The sequence below is a fragment of the Taudactylus pleione genome, unplaced genomic scaffold, assembly GCF_031769625.1.
Source record: "Taudactylus pleione unplaced genomic scaffold, aTauple2 ptg000638l, whole genome shotgun sequence".
NCBI classification, from domain to species: Eukaryota; Metazoa; Chordata; class Amphibia; order Anura; family Myobatrachidae; genus Taudactylus; species Taudactylus pleione.
Window position 1 is genome coordinate 1881787 of NW_028285040.1, and position 23438 is coordinate 1905224.

General features: G+C 46.0%; 2 protein-coding genes and 1 pseudogene across 4 annotated transcripts in view; 1 reads left to right on the top strand and 2 right to left on the bottom strand.

Annotated features, from left to right (window-relative positions):
- The window catches only part of CFAP99 (cilia and flagella associated protein 99), a 189694-nt gene extending 182202 nt beyond the window's left edge, over window positions 1-7492 (bottom strand). Inside the window, exon 1 of the mRNA XM_088454956.1 lies at window positions 7473-7492. The gene's annotated coding sequence lies outside the window, so the exon portion shown is untranslated. The remainder of the gene's footprint in view (window positions 1-7472) is intronic.
- Window positions 7493-7668: 176 nt separating this feature from the next.
- The window catches only part of ZFYVE28 (zinc finger FYVE-type containing 28), a 201091-nt gene continuing 185321 nt past the window's right edge, over window positions 7669-23438 (top strand). For all 3 annotated transcript variants that reach the window (XM_088454967.1, XM_088454968.1, XM_088454969.1), the window contains exon 1: window positions 7669-7926. In XM_088454967.1, coding sequence (XP_088311093.1) covers window positions 7888-7926 — 39 coding nt within the window. In that variant the 5' untranslated portion in view covers window positions 7669-7887. The remainder of the gene's footprint in view (window positions 7927-23438) is intronic.
- On the bottom strand, window positions 12368-15460 carry LOC148479082 (uncharacterized; annotated as a pseudogene).

A 23438-nucleotide genomic window follows, 5' to 3' on the forward strand; every position in this document is an offset into this window, starting at 1 on the left:
AGACCGCAAAGAGCGAACGGTTAATTTGAATAGCCACCCCCTTTTTCTGAACGAGCGAGCGCAAATAGCATCCGGCTCTGAATCAGGCCCTCTGTCCCCATACACTAGTATGGGGATAGAATTCATCAAGCACCAAAAATATTATTTTTTTCAGAGCTTGATTGCGGCAGCATTCGCCATCTTCGGATCCCTACTTCCACCGGACATCGGGGCTCTTGTGTGCATTCGTAACCTGCAGTTCACGCATGCGCACTGCTCTCGCAAGCAGTGAAAAGATTCACTGCTCCGAAAAGAGCAGTGAATCCGCTCACCGGGAAAGCTGATTTTCGGATCAGCTGCCTCATTGCCAGAGCAATGATGAATTGCTTCGGCGTCCGCGGCGAGTCAGTGTGTTAATTATCGGGGTCCGTCTCGATAATTAACATCTTGAATAGGCCCCTTACACTGTATAATTCAAAGACACAGTATTTACTCCTGAAGGTGTCTAGGAACTTCCTATTATGGTTTTGCAAATAGTCCCAAGCATCTAAATCAATTTTTGATTGGGCCTCACATCTGGGCTGTCAATTGAGACTGACCAGTGAGATATTGATTAAGACCCCATGGGTCCCTAAGCAATATACTGGTTTGGTCTCCTCATCCTCTCTATTTGTCAAAGTATAACGCTACAGGTTACAGTAATCAAGGCTCCTCCAAGCTCGTGGGGCCTTAGGCATGAGCCAAGGTTGCCTAATGGATCCGGCTCTGGTCTCTAGGGTTCATCTCTCAGGTGAAGTGGCCAGATCACCTAACCATTTAGTGTGAATTGGCGATGATTGCACACAGGCTGGCAGCAGTCAACTGCTGACCACCTATACAGGTATGTCTGATAACGATATCACTGTCTATGAATGGATAATATACAAGTATTGCGCTTGCCTTGGTGGTTGCAGATGTTGCGATATCAGGACAATTTGCCCACATTACCAATTATATTGTCACGTGTGATGCCTACATAATCTATATATATAAAAGGCTAACGCTGCTCCTCACCTCTATGGGGAATTCAAGTGTGTTGCCGACGCTGACATTTCTACTCGCAGCCCAGAGCTGCCAAACAGAAATGTGAACCATTTGAGCGCTCAAACGGGACTTTTCGCGGGCAGAACAATGTCCCATCATTTTGACAGGCTGCTAGCTAGTTGATTTCATACAATCTTCATGCTGTGGGTTTGTTACCTTTAGCAGGGGTAACTTACAGGACTCTATGGGTGAGGGAATGACTAGATTGCTGGAAAAGTGAAATGCCCCAAACGTCATTCAGAAAGTGAGCCATGAATGATATCCACAAAATGTACACATTTACATGACCAAGATGCAGTCCATTGTCCTTTGCTCCCTGATATAAGTCACTAACAGTTGGGAAGTTAGTAACCACATGAACCATTAGTCCACGCCGTGATGCCACCCTTGGGAAGGTGCCCCATAAGGTGCCTACACACTAGACGACCTGCAAACTATGCAATGTCATCAGTGATTTCCCTTGAACCCTCCCCGGCACTGCAGGACACGATATGGTGCATAAACTGTATAATCTGACCAACGATATATCGCGCACGATTCAGGAATTTGCACAGATCAGTGATACGTGCATGCATAAAAAAAAAAAAGATTAAAAAGTGTTTTAAAAAAAAAAATCTACGTGGCCACCCCCACTCCTAAAGCACAACTAGCCCTGGAATTTTCAGAGCCAGTCTTGGTTGTCAAAATACAGTGGACAAAACATGTAGGAGTCCCCTGTATTTAGCTCAACCAGCTCTGGTTGAGCTAAATACATGTGAGCAAGTCCTAGTTTTGGAAATACGGGGGACAAAAAGAGTACGGGGGCCCCTGTATTTTCTATAACCAGCACCGTGCTCTTTCTAGCAGGGGGGGGGGGGTATTGCCACAGCCAGGGAAACCGTTTCACCGGCTGTTTTATGGAAAATACAGGGGACCCTTGTGCTAAATATAGGAGACCCCTATGTCTTATGTCCCCTGAATTTTGACAACCAGGATTGGCTCTGAAAAGTCCGGGGCTGGATGTGCTTTGAATTTTTTTTTTAACACAGATGCATGCACAGGGCCTGATTCAGAGCCGGACGCTATTTGCGTTCGCTCGTTCAGAAAAAAGGGGTGGCTATTTAAATTAACCGTTCGCTCTTTGCAGTCTGTTCACGCCTCTATGTCTGAACGAGCGAACAAAATATGCGGACGTAATTTTGAAAAAAACGCCCCCTGGCCGCACGCATCATACGTCATATCCGCTATTTATTAGATTAATCGAGTACATCGGATGGTGTATGAATTGCTCGCTATTCTTGTGGTTGGTTTTTCCTACCGCAATCATGCGAGCAGTTCTGACTATAAAACAACCAAATGACGTGGTCGATGACGCTGCTGTATTAATTATGCACACCCTTAAAACGCCCGTTTTGACCTTTAGGCACGCCTGCGTTCTGATCTCCACTCCCCGTTTTCAAGCACCTTCCCCTGTTACCACCCACATACACCTCCTCCTGTCACTCAAATTAGCAGGCATTCGCTATTTAGCGAGCACACGATTTTCGGCCGCACTGACTGGTTTGCGAATGCGTATTACAATCCGTACGCATGCGCAGATGTGTGAACATCGCTCGGAACGAACGAGCGGCCGCTTACGAGCGGCTCTGAATCAGCCCACAGATCTAACTGATCCGTGCATGTATCTCTGTCAAGTGACGTCGGCATTGAACGGATCGGAACGACATATCGTTAGTGCTTAAACACTGAACGATATGCCGCGAATCGTGTACGAGATCACCAGATCTTACATGGTGTGGGTAAGATCTGAGGATACGACGGACGACCCTTGGGTACGCGCAGCATTATCGTTAGTGTACATTCAGTGGAGTAGGGAGGGCGGCTCCGGCGGAGCGCGAGCTCCAAGCGCCTAAAAGTTTAGAGGATGCGCCGCGGCCTGACTCTGGCGTGGCACCTACCACTCGGCCACCCTGCGGCACGCAGCGGTCAGTGACAGCCTTAGCCGCGTAGGCTTCCACACTCTGCACTCCCGAGTCATGCTTGTGACATCACACGCATGTGCATATGACATCAGACGGGGGCGGAGATTAGACAGGCCCGAGAGTCTGGAGATAGGTGCCGCACTGACGGGAAAAAAAAGTGTGTTCTGGCTGGACTTTGTTTACAGGCTGGCTGGCTACCTACAGTGTGTACTTTATAATTTATAGTGGCTGTCACTGTTGGGTACAATATTGAATATAAGGGATGGGGACCTGCTACAAACAGTGAGGAAGGTCAGTGGCAGTGCCCCGTTTCACTGGTTGTTGCAGGTCCCCCATCCCTTATATTTATTATTGCAAAAAAAGTGTGAACTATAAACGTTTCAAACTAAAGTGAATGCTGCCTATTCTCGTGTATATGTGTGTGTATATGTATGTGTGTATATATGTATGTGTATATGTGTGTGTATATGTGTGTGTAAAGTAGGAGTAAAGGCAGCACTCAGAGGACCTGATTCAGCAGTGCACGCAGATTCCAGATGTTTGGGGATCTGCGCAGGTGCAGGACCCATCCTGCGAGTGTGCAGAATGAGTCCTGCTTAATCACAAGCAGACCCTTGTATGCCTCTGCCTGATTGACAGGCAAAGACATTTAAGGGGCGGTGAGAGGGCGGGGTCTACTGCCATTCCCGGAAACAGGGTGTGTCTGCCCCGTTTTCCAGGAGTGGCCAGCCCAGGGACTGCGTGGACGTACGCAGTTTTATGGACTCGCATGCAGGCCAGGCTGTCCTTCCGTTGGCCAGGCTGTCCTTCCGTTGGGTTGGAATCAGCCAAATTGTGCATATTATCGTCCAGTGTGTACACACTAGGGGTGTGCACCGGGCACTTTTCATGTTTTGTGTTTTGGTTTTGGATCTGGATCTTTCTTCGTGTTTTGGATCTGGATTGGTTTTGCCAAAACCACCCTTCCGTGTTTTGGGTTCTGGGTTTTTTGTTTTGGATCTGTATTTTTTTTTTAAAAAGCATAAAAACAGCTAAAATCACAGAATTTGTTGGTTTTTATGCTCCTATTCAATTATTAACCTCAATAACCTTAATTTCCACTTGTTTCCAGTCTATTCTGAACTTCTCACACCTCACAATATTGTTTTTATGTCCAAAAGGTTGCACCGAGGTAGCTGGATGACTATGCTAAGCGACACGAGTGGGCGGCACAAACACATGGCCCATCTAGGAGTGACACTGCACTGGCAGACAGAATGGCAGATTGAAAAACTAGGCCCCAAACAGTACATACTGCAAAGAAAAAAAAGAGGTGCAAGATGGAATTGTCCTTGGGCCCTCCTACCCACCCATTCCTTGGGCCCTCCCACCCACCCTTATGGTTGTATAAACAGGACATGCACACTTTAACAAAGCAATCATTTCAGCGCCAGGGTCTGCCACATGACTGTGGATGAAATGATTGGTTCGTTTGGGCCCCCACAAAACAAGCTGGCAGTTAATGTGTCCCTGCACAAACTGGCTCTACGGAGGCAAGATGTCGTCCTCATCCTCCTCATCCACCGATTCCTTGGATAAAACAGGAAAAAGGGATTTAGGTGTCCCTGGACTGCTTACGGTCTTAGCCAAAGTTTCTGAACTCGACAGTAACTTTTTATGAACGCGCTGCAGGTGCCGTATAAGGGAGGATGTTCCTAGGTGGTTAACGTCCCTACCCCTACTTATTTCACCTTTACATATGGTACATATGGCAAGACAGTTGTTGTCCGGATTTGGATAGAAATATTGCCAGACCAAAGAGGTGGAATGTTTGGTTTCTGCCCAGGCATGACCATGATGGGCTTTTTCATCCCATGGACAACAACTGTCTCCCCCGGAGCCTGATTTAAACAAACCACATCACCATCAGAATCCTCCTCGCCAACTTCCTCCTCAGCGCCAGCTACACCAGTATCCTCATCCTGTTGTACTTCAACAGTGACATCTTCAATTTGCATATCAGCAAGTGGACTGTGGGTGCTCCTTTCAGCACTTGCAGGGGGCATGCAAATGGTGGAAAGAGCCACCTCTTCCCGTCCAGTGCAGGGAAGGTCAGGCATCGCAACCGCCACCATACTTGGACTCTCCTTGGGGATTTGTGATATCTTCTTAGAACGCACAGTTCTTCGCTGTGCTTTTGCCAGCTTAACTCGTTTGATTTTTTTTAGCGGGAGGAGGGCTTCCATCGTCATGTGAAGCTGAACCACTAGTCATGAACATAGGGAAAGACCTTAGCCGTTCCTTGCCACTCCGTGTCATAAATGGCATATTGGCAAGTTTACGTTTCTCTTCAGATGATTTAAATGTTTTTTTTTAAGGTCATTTTCCTGAACTTTGTCATTTGGGATTGTATGTGCCCTCTACTATGACATTGGGCACCTATATATTATGATATAGAGATTATATATATATATATATATATATATATATACACCTATACAAGACATAAGAGTGTGGGTATGGTATTCCTTTAAAACAATTACAGTATATGTGAACTTTGCTCATGCTATTATTTACACCATTTGTTTCTTTCAAGAAACAACTTTATTACAGTTATGTAATTCCACCTGTCAGATGGTATGTGCTTATGACAAGGTGCATAGTTAAACACTCCTTATCTCCTGAGGACAGGTGTGTACACTGATTTTTACCTGATCTCTGCCCCATGATGGTATTACACACAGCTACTCAGCAGTAAGAATCTCACCACAGGCTAATGGAGGACTGCTGCTGACTACTTTCTTATATAGTGTTTGTCAGCCATTTTTCCTTACTGACGTTTGAAAATGTCTTTATGTTTCTGCTGACTAATACACAGTACGATGTGTATCCACCGATCCAACGACCGACATATCGGGCGCTCCACACAGACGGGGCGATCCGGTGCCTGACATGCCGCTCCCCCCCGCATAGACCTGCATGTGATCGTCGCTTCTCCAAATCTCCTGTGCATGCAGAAAGATCTGGAGGAGTGACGGACGACCCCATGGGAGCGCGCAATGGAGGATATTGTGTCTACACACGGAACGATATAGCTGCTATATCGTTCCAATCCGTCGGATCAACACCTATATCGTTCCATGTATGGGGCTCTGTAGCACTAGCAGCTGACACTTGTAACTTTACTATTACTGTTTTCTTTTTCCAAGGCAGGATTTTATTCATGTGTGTGTGAGAGAAAATTAAAATTATGACAATATCAATGACACATGCTTATTTATACATGGAAGGATGATATCACTGCTATTAAGTTCAGAGCCTTTGTTGGAAAGGATGTATCCCATTTCATGCTAGATTATATGTCACCATTATGGGAAATGTCCCTATGTATATAATGTACAGAAAGTATGAGACACAGGGGTCTAGTTACTAAGCAGTGTTAGGAGACATAGGGGCCCATTTATCAAACTGCATTTGAGGTAAATTCCACGAAAACACCTGTTTTCGGGGGTTTACCTCAAATACTAAGTATCCCCCGAATGTATGACGGAGGGACCGCAATAGGTATCTCCGATACCTGCTGCGATCCCTCCATTGCCGCCGGCAGCCGCCTCCCCCATAGGTTTCTATGGGGATGCGATGCTGCCAAATGCATCAATATCTCGCATTCCCGATATTGACCCTGAAGATAGCGTTAGCTGCCGTGTCCTATGGGGACTTACCCGCACTTCAGCCGGCGGAGGGATCTGGAAGATCCCTCCGCCGGCAATGGGCGCCGCTCATGTGCAGTCCACGGGACTGTGCATGCGCAGCAGCCCGGAATGCGCTCCGGCCACATCGCAGGGACGGGCTCTTTTCGGAGCCCGTCTCCCTGCATGTGCCCGGTCATACATTCGGCCGGTATGATCGCATTTTGCAATGCGATCATGGGCGGTACTGCATGCCCTGATCGCATTGCAAAATGCGATCCTTAATAAATGGGCCCCTTAATGAAAAGTGATAAGAAAGTGATAAGGTGCCAGCCAATCAGCTCCCGTAATTTTTCAAACACAGCCTGTGAGATGGCAGTTAGGAGCTGATTGGCTGGCACCTTATCACTTTTCACTCTGTCTCCTAACACTGCTTAGTAAATAAACCCCTATGTATTGTCAATATATTTCTGGAGCAGTATAGCCTATATACATATAATATACTAGTGAGGGAGGAGGAGTGCACACGTCACTGCTCCTCCGATCCGTGGCGGCCATATTTGATGCTGGCAACTGACGGCCCATTGTTTCAGGGAATCACAAACATCACCACCAGATTGCCAGCCCTGCGTATCGCGTGCACCACAAAAATAAATAGTAGTGGTAAAGACATAAATGCTCGATTAAAAAAAATAAGAATAACAATAACTACAACACGTATCTTCTGCTGTGTACATTTTTAAATTGTATGCTTCATACCCAATTAATATTATATTCTTACAGTTTGATGGCATGAGACAGTTTAGGTAAATATTATCCAGTCTTGCCCGTTTAAAAAATGGTGTCCGATAGCCAGTAGCTCCTCCTCCTTGATGGTTTTGGGCAAGACGCAACGTCTCCGCCCTCTTGTTTGCTATTGGTTGCTGTGGAGCGGCGTGGGGCGGGGCCGTGCCGGCTGCTCAGCCCTCGGGAAGCTGCTGTTGCGCAGGCGCGGCTTGGTCAGTGTGGCGCTGCTGCTGGCTGGGGATGGTGACTGCTCTGGTGCTGTCACTGGACCCCTCGCTGCTGCCAACAAGGGGGGGAGCCGGACTGGGGTGTCCCAGGGCTGTGATTGACAACGGGGTGATTAGCAGCCACCGGAGGGGAGAGTCCCCTGGGGATCAGTGACATAAAGCAGCCGCTCAGCCCCGGAGGGAATGATGAACAGGTTCAGAAAGTGGCTCTATAAACCCAAGGTAAGTGTGGTGCTGCATACTGGCGCTGCTGGCCCCTGGGGGCCCCTGTCACTGGCTGCCATGCGGCTTCCTCTTTTGCTGTGGTCATCTGTCGCATGCTGGTGGTGCACACAGTCCATTCATCTCCTGATTTCCAGATCTGTATTATAACACACACTATATATACATATATAATATATATATATGCTATTACATACATATACACACTCATTCCATTAATGACCAGATCCCCATAGCTGTATAATATTACATGTTGTGTGTGTGTATATGTATGTGTATATATATGTGTGTGTATAATACATATCATACAACCATTTCAGTATGTACTATAACTTCAATATTGTGCTCCTTTTAATTCTTTGTACATGCTTCTGTCATTGCCATATCCCGATTATTTACTCACAATGTTCCCAATTGTGCTTTCACAGAGCAACTGTATATGTATGTAATGTGTATATGTGTGTGTGTGTGTGTGTGTGTGTGTATATGTATATTTCAGTCTCCACATACAGTTTGAACGTTACTCCGTGGCCAAGTGTTCTCTGCCCTGTTCCATGTGCCACTACATGCCATATAAATGTCCATGATCTGGAATGTGGAACAAGACTATAATTATCTGCTACTTAACATTGTATTAAAATTGTCTTTTGTTGTGCACCTCACATCCGGGCTTCCCCTGACGTCTGTCCATATATCTAATGGATACATTATTTCTTGGCTATATGATGACTAGCCTCTTAGTCATCACATGATATGACACAGCTGGTACACTACTATCTGGTCCTCTCCTGCCCCCTGTACCCAGACCTGCTGGTGGTATGGCTGGTATAAGGCCAGAAGTGAGGAGTAGTGTATATGAGCGCTGGTTATTCCTGTATTGTGGCTGTTATAGCTTTTCCTGTGTCCTCTCACACTGGGCAGAATCCTTGCACTAAATGTAATAAAACTCCTATTACGTCACCTGTAGCTCTGCACCTAAGGTTTGTTTTGGGGGTAGTCTGATCTTCTGTCATTATTATTGCCCTCTGGCGTAAGCGCACCTCGTTCTGCCTGCAGTGAGATCATTGTTTTAGCCTTGCGACTTTACATGACATTACTGTGCGATATAAGTTAGTGTATTGTATAAACACTCTGTGTGTGGTAAATAGGGAGATTCTACTTAGTTGTGTTACAGATAATGCTAACTCTAGCTACAGTAATAACACCGTTATACTGCATGGGATGGAGTGTCATGCTTTGTGTCCTGTTTGTCAGCTGCCGGTGTGTTAATGTCATCTATATAAGGCTATATATAAGGGTGCATTATTCTTGTGGGGTACGCACGGCTCGTCCAAGGCCACTGCTCCGACCTGAGCGTTATCCTTTGTTATGACACTGTGATCTATTATAGTGATAGATCATACAGCAATGGTGTAACTCTTCCAGCGTACGCTCAGTGTGGCTCATCTGTTCTGGAAGGCTGAGTGACAACCGTTATATTAGGCTTTGAACCATCACCTATGTAGAGGTGCAGGGCTCATCCACGTTATTTCTTGTGTGATTTTCAGAGTTTATGTTGCGCTGTGTGATATTACAATACTGGAATGAAGTGTTATTTGTGGCAGGTCAGCGCATTCCAGTAAAAGAATACGCATTATCTTATGCTGGCCTGTGCACTTCCTCATTTAATTCTCATTACTGTACTGACCCCGCTGGACGTCAGGGGTCCCGTCTCCTGGTTCCTGAGGATTTGGAAGTGAACTACCTCTTCTGTTTGTTCTGCCCCTATAATTGTATTTGTAGTGTGGTTTGAGAGTAAAGCTCTTTGTCCTATACTGGTGTTATTGTGTAGCAGAGATTTATGTACCTAATGGGTAATTTTCTGCTGTTAACACAGTCGACCAGTATGTTTGTTATCTTTTGTGATCTCCTGCAGTCACGACATGGTCAGCCCATTACGTGTCCCCTGTTGCTTTATGTTTTTATATACCTGCGTGTATATAAAATATAGGTCGGCAGCCTGCAGCTCTCTTCTGCTGTTGCGACACTGCAAGTCCCAGCATACACCCTGCCTTGACCTGTATGGACTTGGCATTCCACCACGGCTTCATGCTGGGGTTTGTGGTTCTACAATAGCTGTTCATCCTCAGATTGCACTGCAGGAGGCTGAAATAATACATGCACAAGGAAAGCTAGACAGCTGTGTACTTTTATTTACTCGGTATGTCATAGATTGCACTTATAGATGGGTAAAGTGTTGGATTTCACAGTGGCACGCAGTGCTGTATAAACAGGGAGGTCACCAAGAGACCCCCCACACATAGCTACATCACCAGCGTGTGGGGCACTGTTGCATAATTTGAATTGGGGCTTCTGTGTGGCTTAATGTGACTGGGGGCACTATAGTGTAAAAAACAATGATACTTTTTAATAACATCTCCAGCATATCATATTGACAATTATGTGGGTGGGGTCCCCCACAAGTTAGTCGCTTAAGGACCCTGCAAACCTGAATCCAGCTCTGGTGGCACAAACTTTTTTTCACAGTGGAATATATACCTGGCAGTATACTCTTGGAATTCTTGCTTTTAATTTGCTGTTTCACACTAGCTAGGAAAAGGATACAAGGTATCCCACACGGTGCACTTAAGGCCCATTACCGCCGGTTAAATCGCGCAGGATTACTTTCCAAAATGTGGAGCTAAGCAAATAGTCAGTGGAACTTTTTAGCCATTTTTCGCTTCTCTCTCTGTGGACTTCTATCTAGCCTATAATCTAATAAGTGAATGATGATATCCTGTAGCCCTGTTGTGTATCTTGCACGTTCCTTGCGTATATCTGAGTGTCTCGCAGAATAATCGGCACGCCTTGTGTACATCTGGATACATTGTGTACATTGTGTATCCCAGTTTTGTGGAGCTGTGGTTACTGCGCTACTGGATTGGTAGTAATTGCGTAACCAGTTTTATGTGGCATAGCAATCACCGCTGGCTAAATCATTCCCTGAGGCTGTTCAAGTATCCCTGAAGGCTGCACTTACCAGGGACTTTTTTTTCGGACCCGAATAGAAATCTTTGTTAAACAGCGTGTTAACGGGTGCCGCAACCCTGTTAACGCATAGGTCCGGGCGTTAAAAAGGGGCTCGGGTGAAATGGGGTCTGGAATTGAATAGCCCTAGGCGTTAAAACCTTGAGGCCACCAACCGTTTTCACCCCCGTTAAATTAACGGGGCTAATTGAATTCGGCCCCTAGTCAGTTCATATTTGTTTTTTTCATTAACCGTTTCGGCATATTCCATTGCGCTTTACAATTGGGAGCAAACAGTAATAAAACAAGGCTGGGTAATAACAGACAAATAGGTAAGAGGGCCCTGCTTGCAAGCTTACAATCTATAGGATATATACTCAGTAAGGTAACCCTCCTCACTCCTGTATGTTATAGAGCAGGGGTAGGCGACCTGTGGCGCTCCAACTGCTGTAGAAATACACATCCTGCATGCCCCTCCACAGTTTCAGCATGCTCTAATAAGAAAGCTGTGGCAGGGCATGCTGGGAGGTGTAGTTGCACAGCTGCGGGAGTGCCACAGTTTGCCTTCCCCCTGTTACAGAGTGTGTGGTCTAGCTCCTCTCTCGCTGGGAATTAAGTAAACAGATCTAATCCTTTAGCTAACAGAGCTTGAACCAGATACATACAGGGAAGTGATGGAGGGGACTGATTTTTCTTTTCATTAGTTATCAGGTACTTGTGCCATGAATGTCTCATGTTTGCTGACTGAGTCCGCTGTATGTGCTCTGAGATGCTTAAAGTCCAAACCATCCTTTGTTTTGGATGCCAAGTTCAATAAACGGAACACTGCAATCTAGTTCTGCTCATCCCGTTAATCCAGGCGTACAGTCCGTTTTGCATTCTAGGATTTAATCGTTAGAAGTTAAACATTTTTATTTCCACTTAGGAAAATACTGGGTTCAACATTACCAACAACGCTGGGAGCCGCCGGTCAGCTGTCACAAGGTAGCGTTTTCATTTCGTAAAACACGTGACTGGAAATGAGGTTCCCAACGAATACCGGGGGGATGGGGAATCGATTTAATTAGCTGCCAGTTTTTATAGTAGTCTTGCGCGTTGTATTGCTGCACAATAGAAAGGGAGTAAAGGATCATGAACCGAACCCAGGCCTGCGAAGAAACAATCTGTGAGGTTCTGTAGTAGGTAATTGAACCGAACTAAAGTGTCAGTACTGGGCTTGGGCAAAAGGCGCCGCCAACGCTCGCCTGATAAACGTGAAAATAGGCTTTAAAAAAAAATCAAAACAAAATCTTATCTATACATTACATCTTCCTTCTGTTAAATTGCTTTCAGATCTTTTTTTATTATCACCATTATTTTTTTATGATTTCAAATTGACCTTTTTTCCGGCAGTAGTGCTTATTATTCCTGCAGTGTGACTCCTGGCTTGGGTTATTCAGGACTCTGCCTGGCAACTGTAGCAGCTCCCACACGGCTCCACCTGAGAGACAGCGGCAGCCTCTAGTATTTTAGCTCTCTGACGGGAAAATGAAGAGACATCACTCCTGTAGTCAGGGGGAGCGAGCGCAGTGCTTCCCAGGCACCGTCCTGCTCTCCTGGTACTTAATCAGAATAAACCCCTGCAGCTGAGCCCCGTGAACCGCCCGTCCATCAGATGAAACCCAACGTGACAGATTTAGATGAGAATTGTGTTTACTGTTCAATTTAGGGGATTTGCATAGCGCGTTGCATGAAATGTAAATATCAGCTCAATAAGTATGTCTAGATGAAAATAGATTCCAGCGAGACAGCTTTTCCTAGTAAGTCCTGTCTCTTCCTTTCCAGACTAGAGAAAGTAACAATTGACATACAGTAATTGTATGCACAGTTATCTTGTAAAATATATCCTTTAAAAAAAAAACAGGATTTTGGTACTTACCGATAAATCCCTTTCTCCGATTCCACAGGGGACACTGGAGGACTTCAAGACAGTGGGGTATAGACTGTGCTGAGTGGAGCTGGCACTTTAAATTTAAATGAAGTGTGACTAGCTCCTCCCCTCTATACCCCCCTATAGGCCAGTATTAGAACCGAGCCCGAGGGGAGCAGAGAAAAAAGATTGACAGAAGAGGAGGAGGCGAAAGTACACATAACAACTGAAAGGTGAAAACAAAGCAAAATAGAATGAAACGAGACGACAAACATGTCTCTAACATTCATAACATCACCCTAGATAACAAACATGTAGCCAACAGGCATAACAGGTGTGGCAGGAAGAACAGCGCAGTGTGGGCGTCCAGTGTCCCCTGTGTAATCGGAGAAAGGGATTTATCGGTAAGTACCAAAATCCTGTTTTCTCCTTCATCCACTAGGGGACACTGGAGGACTTCAAGACAGTGGGGACGTCCCAGAGCTCCCATCACGGGTGGGAAAGCGCTGAGAACCCTGCAAAACCGACCGACCATATTGCGCTGCAGAAGTTGCAAAGGTGTCAAATCTGTAAAACCGAACAAAAGTATGCCGTCCTCACCAAGTAGCTGCCCGGCATAGAGATTCCATAGAAATGCCTCGAGCAGACGCCCACGAGGCACCCACTGAGCGAGTGGAATGTGCGGTAATGGAAGATGGAGGTTCTCTAGACAAGGCCAAATATGCCTGTCGTATGGTCAGACGAATCCATCAAGCCAGTGTCTGTTTGGAAGCTGGCCAACCCGGACGAGCAGCATCATACAAAACAAAGAGAGTATCTGTCTTGCGAACAGCTGCCGTCCTGTCTACATAAATGTGAAGAGCTCTAACCACATCCAAGGATCTAGAAGAAGGAAAATCCTGTGGAAGAACCGGAACCACAATAGGTTGATTGATGTGGAGGGCCGAAACCACCTTAGGCAGAAAATCCATTCTGGTGCGTAGCTCAGCTCTATCCTCATGAAATACCAAATATGGTGGACGACATGATAAAGCTCCCAGCTCCGACACCCTCCTGGCGGAAGCTAGAGCCAGCAGAAATATCACCTTCCGTGAAAGATACTTCAATTTCACCGACTCCAAAGGCTCGAACAGCGAAGACTGCAAGAAAGACAGGACGAAATCCAAGTCCCATGGGCAGTAGGAGGAACAAAGGGCGGTTGTAATCTAACCACACCCTGCAGAAAAGTTTGCACGTCCGGTAATAAGGCCAATTTCTTTTGGAAGAAAACCGAGAGTGCTGAAATTTGTACCTTTAGAGATCCCAACCGAAGGCCTGCTGAGAAACCTGCTTGCAGAAAAAGCAGAAATCTGGGAAGACTGAACTCCGTAGAAGGCAGAACTCTACGTTCGCACCAGGTTACATATGCCTTCCAAATACGATGGTAATGCTTGGAAGTAACTTCCTTCCTGGCTCTAAGCATCATAGGAATCATCTTGGAAGGTATCCCTTTACGTCTTAAGATGGCCCTTTCAACAACCAGGCCGTTAAACGTAGCTGCTTTAAGTTTGGATAGAGTAAAGGACCCTGAAGGAGCAGATCCTCTCTGAGTGGTAAGGGCCACGGATTGTCTACCAACAGGAGCTGAATGTTGGAGTACCAAGCTCTGCGAGGCCAGTCCGGAGCTATCAGCAGGACCTTGGCCTGTTCCCTCTTGATGCGTTGAAGGATTCGAGGGAGAAGGGGAAATGGAGGAAACAGATAAATGAATTTGAACCGCCATGGTGTTGACAGTGCAGCCACCGCTTGTGGATCCCTTGTTCGAGAGCAGTAAAGGGGCAGTTGATGGTTCTGCCTGGATGCCATGAGGTCGACCTGCGGAAGACCCCACCGTTGGACCAGCTGCTGAAACACCTGTGGATGTAGAGCCCATTCTCCTGGATGTGCATCCTGACGACTGAGGTAATCTGCCTCCCAATTTTCTAGACCCGGAATGAAGATTGCCGAAATCGACCTTGCGTAGCTTTCCGTCCAGATCAGAATCCTACTTACTTCCTTCATGGCCGCACGACTTCTGGTACCTCCTTGTTTGTTTATGTATGCCACTGCTGTGGCATTGTCGGACTGGTCCCTGACTGCTCGGCCCCTCAGAAAGTGAGCTGCTGTCTGTAATGCATAGAAAACTGCTCTTAACTCCAATATGTTGATTGGAAGACTCGATTCCTGTGCTGTCCAGCGTCCCTGGAAGTGATGCTCCAGAATTACTGCCCTCCAGCCTCTTAGACTTGCATCCGTGGTAAGAAGCGTCCAATCCCACTCTCCGAATCTCTTTCCCTCCGCAAGGTGAACTGAGTTTAGCCACCACAGTAGGGAAATCCGAGTCTTGGGTTGTAACCTGACTCTTTTGTGAAGAAACAGGTGGGATCCCGACCATTGTGATAGGAGATCTAGCTGAAAAGGTCTGGAGTGAAAATGACCGTACTGGATAGCCTCGAAGGCTGCCACCATCTTCCCCAGAAGTTGGATACATGCATGAACCGAAACATGTCGACGTCGAAGGACCAACCTCACCATCTCCTGAATGGAAGTTATTTTGTCCTGGGGAAGGAACACCCGTTGAGACACTATGTCCATGATCATTCCTAGAAACTGCAATCTCTGTGTCGGTTGCAGATGCGATTTGGGAAAATTCAGGATCCATCCATGACGAATGAGGAAGTTGTGCGTCACAGTGATGTCCTGTAATAGTTGATCCTTGGAATTCGCCTTCAGGAGTAGGTCGTCCAGGTACGGAATAATAGTGATTCCTTGTTTCCGAAGGAGACTCATCATCACAGCCATAACCTTTGTGAATACCCGTGGGGCCAAAGATAAGCCGAAGGGCAAGGCCTGAAACTGGAGATGTGAATCCCGAACTGTGAATCTCAGGAAAGCCTGGTAAGGTGGCCAAATGTGAATGTGCAGGTAGGCGTCCTTGATATCTAGCGATACCATGAACTCGCCCTCCTCCAAGCCTGCAATTACCGACTGAAGAGACTCCATCTTGAACCTGAAGATCCGTAAGTATGGATTGAGATCCTTTAAGTTTAGAATGGGTCTGACCGAGCCGGCCAGCTTCGGAACGACAAAAAGACTGGAGTAAAATCCTTTTCCCTTCTGATGACTGGGGACTTGGATTACCACTTTAATGGACAGAAGCCTGTCTATTGCTTTCTGTAAGACCACACTTCTGTCGTTGGAAACTGGCAAACCTGTGGTAAAAAAACGATTCGGGGGTTGCAGCTGGAAATTTAGCTTGTAGCCCCAAATTATTATATCTTGGACCCAAGCTTCCGCACAGGTTTTCGTTCCAGACCTCGCTGAAGTCCCGAAGATGCGCTCCCACTCTGGGGTCCCCCAGGTGAGAGGGAAGCCCGTCATGCACTGGGTTTAGAAGTGGACTTAATTTCCTGTAGACTCAAGCCTCTGGTGGCTGCGGTTCTACCCCGACCTCTGGTACCACGGGACGTTGATGATCCTCTGAAACGACCACGTGAATGACCCGGGGCCCGAAAGGACCGAAACGGAGGTCCTGAGTAAGATCGTCTAGGTGGAGGAGCTGCGGATGGTAGAAAAGTGGATTTACCTCCAGTAGTCTGAGATATCCATTTATCTAGTTCTGCCCCGAATACTACATGTCCAGTGAAAGGAAGTGCTTCCACTGCCTTTTTGGATTCCGCATCAGCCTGCCAAGTTTTGAGCCACAGCGCCCACCGTGCTGAAATTGCCAGAGCTGATGTTCTGGAGGCAATAGAACAAACATCCTTAGACGCTTCTCCAAGGTAAGCTGCCGCTTCACCTATATGTTCTGCTAATAGAATGAGTTCCTCCATAGGTAGTTGATCTTTCATTCCGTCCGCCAATTGCTTAGCCCAAATTTCGATAGCCTTGTTAGTACAGCAGCTAACTATCGCTGGACGAAGAGTCACCCCTGCAGCGGTGTAAATGGACTTAAGAGTGCTCTCCAGTCTCCGATCGGACTTGTCCTTTAAAGACGTGACTCCAGGAACAGGGAGCGTAGTCTTTTTTGACAGTCGCGATACAGATGAATCTACCGTAGGGGGAGTTTCACAAGCCTTTCTATTATCTGCTGGAAAAGGGTAAAAAGATAATAAACACCGGGACATCTGAAATTTTTTATCTGGATGTTCCCAGGCTGTCGTTAGAAGGGAATCCAGCTCTTCCGATATAGGGAAAGCCGTAGCTTGTCTTTGCTTCTTAAGCAGGACCTGAGTCCTCTTCCTGTATGTGCAATACCTGTCATATTGCAGCAATCAAGGCTTCTATTCCCTCTGATACCTGTTCAGGATCAGACTCCAGAGGCTCTTTAGGCGAATCTGGGGCATATTCACCCACTTCTAATTCGGGCATATCCTCCTCCTCCTCTGGGTCATCCCAATGGAGGACTGAGGGTAGCAGTCTCTTTTTAGAGACCTGCGGAGCCGACGCCATTGTCATGGCTTTAGAAATCCCCTCCATAGAAACAGCTAGGGATCTCGCCCATGCTGGTTCCTCTGTAGCAGCTGATCTATAAGCCTCTCTTTCTCTGCGAGAAGCCTCCAGTTCAGCCGAGAGAGAGGACATAACAGATGTAATCTGCGTCCAAGACGGTGGTTCTGACATCTCTGCAGATTGCTGATCCGTATAACAACCGTCACACAATCTGCAGGTAGATGACTGTCCCTGTGTAAATTTTACTCCACACTTTTTGCAGGTAAATAACTTTTGCGAAGCCTTAGACCTGCCAGTCATGCTACATACAGACTCCACACAAACCACAAGAGGTTAAGTGACAGGGTAAGAAAAACAGAATATACTGGGGTACAGAGAGTTTGGAGACAGTCACCCTTGCCCACAACAGCGCTCCCAGCAGAGCAGGAATGCCAGGCAAAGGCTTAATTATTATTATGCTCCAAAACGCTCACTTTACATCAGCCTAAACCCCTGCTGTGATACATACAGGTCCGTAGGCTGTCCAGCGCTGCCTCACCCTGTAATGGCCGCCAGCAGTCTGCAGAGAAACGCTGGGGCTGATGGGAGGCAGGAGAGGGAAGTCTGAGCTAAGCTCCGCCCCCTGCATTCTAGCGCCGTTCTGTAAACGGGCGCTTTACCCATTACATTCTCATATATATATATATATATATATATATATATATATCTTGTGCGCGCGCCCGCGGTTATGAAAAGGGGGCGTGTCTATAAGACGCGTCCCCTTTTCGTCATACTTGGGGGTGTGCCCGGCGCTTACGGACATGCCGGGCAGCCCCCAAGCGCTGCAGAAAGGGAGAATAGATGCCGGGCGCATGCACCCGGCGTCTATTCTCCGGCGGTGACCGGGTCACCGCATGTTTGTCCACCTGCGGGACACTGTCCCGCTGGTGAGAACGGCTCCCGCAGGCTGTTAGGGCAGGGCGCTTTTTGCCCTCCTCCTGGAGGTCAGGGTGCTTTTTGCCCTCCAGAAGGAGGGCAGGGCGCCGCGCCCCGCTAAAACAGCCTAGCGGGAACGCTAATATACACAGATACACAGTCAGGTCCATAAATATTGGGATATTGACAGAATTTTCATATTTTGTCCTCTATTAACCACCACAATGGCTTTGAAATTAAACAAACAAGATGTGCTTTAACTGCAGACTTTCAGATTTAATTTGAGGGTAATTACATCCAAATCAGGTGAACGGTGTAGGAATTACAAAGGTTTCTATATGTGCCTCCCACTTTTTAAGGGGCCAAAATGAATGGGACAAACTAAACAATCCTAAATCTAACTTTCACTTTTTAATACTTTGTTGCAAATTCTTTGCAGGCAATTACAGCCTGAAGTCTGGAACGCATAGACCTCACCAGACGCTGGGTTTCATCCCTGGTGATGCTCTGCCAGGCCTCTACTGCAAATGTCTTCAGTTCCTGCTTGTTCTTGGGGCATTTTCCCTTCAGTTTTGTCTTCATCAAGTGAAATGCATGCTCAATCGGATTCAGGTCAGGGGATTGACTTGGCCATTGCATAACATTCCACTTTTTATCCTTAAAAAACTCTTTGGTTGCTTTTGCAGTATGCTTCGGGTCATTGTCCATCTGCACTGTGAAGCACCGTCCAATGAGTTCTGAAGCATTTGACTGAATATGAGCATATAATATTGCCCGAAACACTTCAGAATGCATTCTACTGCATTTGTCAGCAGTCATATCATCAATAAATACAAGGGAACCAGTTCCATTGGCAGCCATACATGCCCACGCCATGACGCTACCACCACCATGCTTCACTGATGAGGTGGTATGTTTTGGATCATGAGCAGTTCCTATCCTTCTCTTCTCTTCCCATCACTCTGGTACAAGTTGATCTTTGTCTCATCTGTCAATAGGATGTTGTTCCAGAACTGTAATGGCTTTTTTAGATGTTGTTTGGCAAACTCTAATCTGGTCTTCCTGTTTTTGTGGCTCACCAATGGTTTGCATCTTGTGGTGAACCCTCTATATTCACTCTTGTGAAGTCTTCTCTTGATTGTTGACTTTGACACATATACATCTACCTCCTGGAGAGTGTTCTTGATTTGGCCAACTGTTGTGAAGGGGTTTTTCTTCACCAGGGAAATAATTCTTTTGTCATCCACCACAGTTGTTTTCCGTGGTCTTCCGGGTCTTTTGATGTTGCTGAGCTCTCCGGTGCGTTCTTTCTTTTTAAGAATGTTCCAAACAGTTGATTTGGCTACACCTAATGTTTTTGCTATCTTTCTGATGGGTTTGTTTTGATTTTTCAGCCTAATGATGGCTTGCTTCACTGATAGTGACAGCTCTTTGGATCTCATATTGAGAGTTGACAGCAACTGATTCCAAATGGAAATGTCACACCTAGAATCAACTCCAGACCTTTTACCTGCTTAATTGATAATGAAATAACAAGGGAATAGCCCACACCTGTCCATGAAATAGCTTTTGAGTTGATAGTCCCATTACTTTTGGCCCCTTAAAAAGTGAGAGGCACATATAGAAGCTGTTGTAATTCCTACACCGTTCACCTGATTTGGATGTAATTACCCTCAAATTAAATCTGAAAGTCTGCAGTTAAAGCACCTCTTGTTTGTTTCATTTCAAAATCATTGTGGCGGTGAATAGAGGCCAAAATCTGAAAAGTCTGTCAATGTCCCAATATTTATGGACCTGACTGTGTATGTATGTGTATATATATATATATATATGTATATATATATATATAGCCTCTGTGCAGTATTCTGTGAGAGCCGCCTAAGACAATGCTGGCTACCCTGCTTGTCAGGGAGCCGGAGCGCACAGGAAGCCGCCTCTGTTAGCCATAAGATGGCTTCCCTGCTAATCAGGGAGCCAGCTGTACATATAGAGAGAGACGCGCTGGCAGCTGAGCTGCCGCCGGCGCGCTCTGTGGGGGGGTCTGAGAAGCCGCCTCTGACCGCTAAGCTGGCTTCCCTGCTAATCAGGGAGCCAGCTGTACATAGAGAGAGAGAGACGCGCTGGCTGTACTGCCGTTGGCGCGCTTTCTGGTGGTCTGTGAGGCCGCCTCTGTCAGCACTAAGCTGGCTGCCCTGCTAATCAGGGAGCCCGCTGTACTTATAAATAACGCGCTGGTGGCTGTGCCGCCGGCGCGGATCTGACTGTGGGGCTGCCTAATGTAGTAATAAGCTGGCTGCCCTGCTAATCAGGGAGCCAGCTGTACTCACAGGGAGACGTGCTGAGGAGGCTTCCTGCTGCTGCTGCCGGTGCTGGCTCTGACCGCGGGGGGTCCGCGATGCGCGCTGCACACAGCGGCATGTGGCCCCCCCCTGAAGACTGAGGTCTCAGGTGTCGGGCACCCCAGGCGAGGTGCATGCACTTGCGAGTGGGTCCCCTCCGGCAGCGTCCCGCGTAGCAGACAGGCAGTTGCAACTACTGCCTGTCTGTCCTCAGTTTGTATTATTTAAAACTATCCTAGCCCTAAGAGCAGGAGAGATCTTTATAGTGACCTGCTCCCACTCGGGCACAAACTAATACTGGCCTATAGGGGGGTATAGAGGGGAGGAGCTAGTCACACTTCATTTAAATTTAAAGTGCCAGCTCCACTCAGCACCGTCTATACCCCACTGTCTTGAAGTCCTCCAGTGTCCCCTAGTGGATGAAGGAGAAAAAAAATTATATATATGTTTTGTGAGCATTAGTGTTTTATAATTGGCAAGTAATGGTGTCACTATTTTTCTATAATGGACAGAATAACTGTCAGCCAAAGGATATCACACCTCAATGTGTAAAGAAGCACCTATTACTAAAGCAATATTCTATACTACGATGCAATAGGTGAGGCTAAGATTCCACCCCATATCCTGCTGGTTACTTCAGGGTTTTACAAGGCCAACGAGTAACAATAAATAAGTCTTCAAGGCTGTACATTCATCATGATGTCATCCACTTCTAGGTGACTTAAATTTACACGATTTAAATGATTTTATCTTTTTGCCTTGCATGCTTTTCACTATTGCCCTTAGTCTACGTAGTGTGGTTTATTTACTTTACCCTTAGATATGACACTGATCAGCTGTGATTGTTTGTTTTGTTTTTTGTTTTGTGCTTATACAAAGCATCAGTCAAGACATAAAAAAAAACTCATAACAGAAACAGGTGTCGATCACAGAGCAGTCCTGCGATACGTCCAAGGGCAGCAACAACAAAAAAATTAGTAAATATACATGTGTATGTCTATGTTGCTGCAGGGCATGTGTATATACTAGTGTACTAAAATAAGATGAAATCCATTGTCTACTAGAATAGATTTAATCCATTGAGAGAAGGATAATGTAATTCAATAGGACAAATAATTAACATTTTGATTCGACTAAAAAAGTTGTGTGCACTTTGTAATGACCGGTCACTGTTATGGCTTTTTGTACGCCTGGTATGGCCTCATGATTAAGGTAGTTATGTTCCTGCCTGTGTGCCTTGGGTAGGTCTTCCTGGATCAGAAAATTCAATTAATTTTATTGCTTCCAAAAAGCATATTGGCATTGCGTTATTATGTAATTATGTCCCGGAGAAGTGATGTCATTTATTGGATCAGAAAAATGTTTTAACCGTACCAAGCAGCACTAGAGACTCCAGCAAAATGAATGAATATATATTTTATTAGAATTTTTTTAATTTACATCGACACAATTATTTTAAATAAGGCTTGCTTAATAAATCACAACAGAAGGTTGAGGAGCGTTGTGTGCTGTTTTCAAGACTATTCAAATGAAACGAGCGAAGGTGGCTCTGGCTTTATATCTGCATGAGAAGTTCATTTTGGCCCCTCCCACAAAATGTCTTCTTCCGCAGATCCACTTTGATACATAAACCTTCTGGCTGTCAGTCAAGTGCTTGGTATTTTATTCTGTGAGACATGTTTTTCAAGATATATAAGCTGATGAACTATGTGCGATGTTTGCTGGGCAGGGCTGGAAGTTCTTAATAAGCAAATATTATGACGTTTACAGGCAGCTTGGTGACACTGACAGGTCATAAGTCTATGGGAGACTGGTAATGTTGCTGCTGGCAGGTACTATACATAGACCATTAATACAGCTTTCTGTTTTCCTTAAGTCATGCGGCTATCTATTCTCTAAACCATATTGTACACAGTTCATGTCTGCTCTTATTATCTGTGTAACTTATTGACTATCTGGGCGGAATTCAATTGTTTTCGCGTCCCGGATCTCCCGTCTAAAGTGACGGGAGATCGCGGGCCGATATTCAATTGTTCCAGCTTTTCGCGCTGATCGTGCCCAAAGTGGTAGGGTTTAGCCACGTAAATCGGCTAACCCCGACCAAAGTGCTGGGCGCGATCGCGAAAAGTGCCGTTTGGGCGCTAAAACAGGTCACTTTTCGACAAGCTGAAATGGAGCGCTGGCAGCTGATCGCGCCTGACGGGAGCAACAATTCAATAGTTCCGTCGGGCGCGATGGGGGCTGGAAACAATTGAATTCCGCCCTCTGTCATGTCGCCAGGTGCCAACTCCTTCCCCACATGATCTGTAGCTGATCTTTGATTCCTGGGCTGTCGCTGTCTGCTCTGGTGCTTCTAAGCACACTCTGGTCTGTATCTCAGCAGTCTGTTTTGCGTTAGTTGAGTGTGCTAGAAGCACCAGAACGCCGTCAACCAGGGTAACCTAGGAACCTGTGGGGTATTTTAAGGTGCCAGGCAAAATATATAGCTCTTGACATAATTGTTGGCATTTATTTATACAATGCTGGCATACTGCGTAGTGCATTGACCTAAAAAAAAGTTACTCTAAGAAGCCAGTGGTAGGCGCATTATCTGACCTGCTTTTGGACCATGATCTTTACATTAAATGGAGCCGTTGTTTGGTTTGTGTGACAATGGAGAACTGAGCTAAATGAATTTAATGCATTAAAATAAAAGATGCCGCACTAGAGGTCTTGAATTTGAGAAGAGCTCAGCTGTTTTTTTTTCTGTCACAGTGAAGAGACAACTTTGTTAGGAGTGCTTGCATTAGGTTATTAACAAACAGGGTTGCATAAAATTGGATTAAAAATAAATAAATAATAACTGATTTATTTGATTTAAATAGGTTTTTATA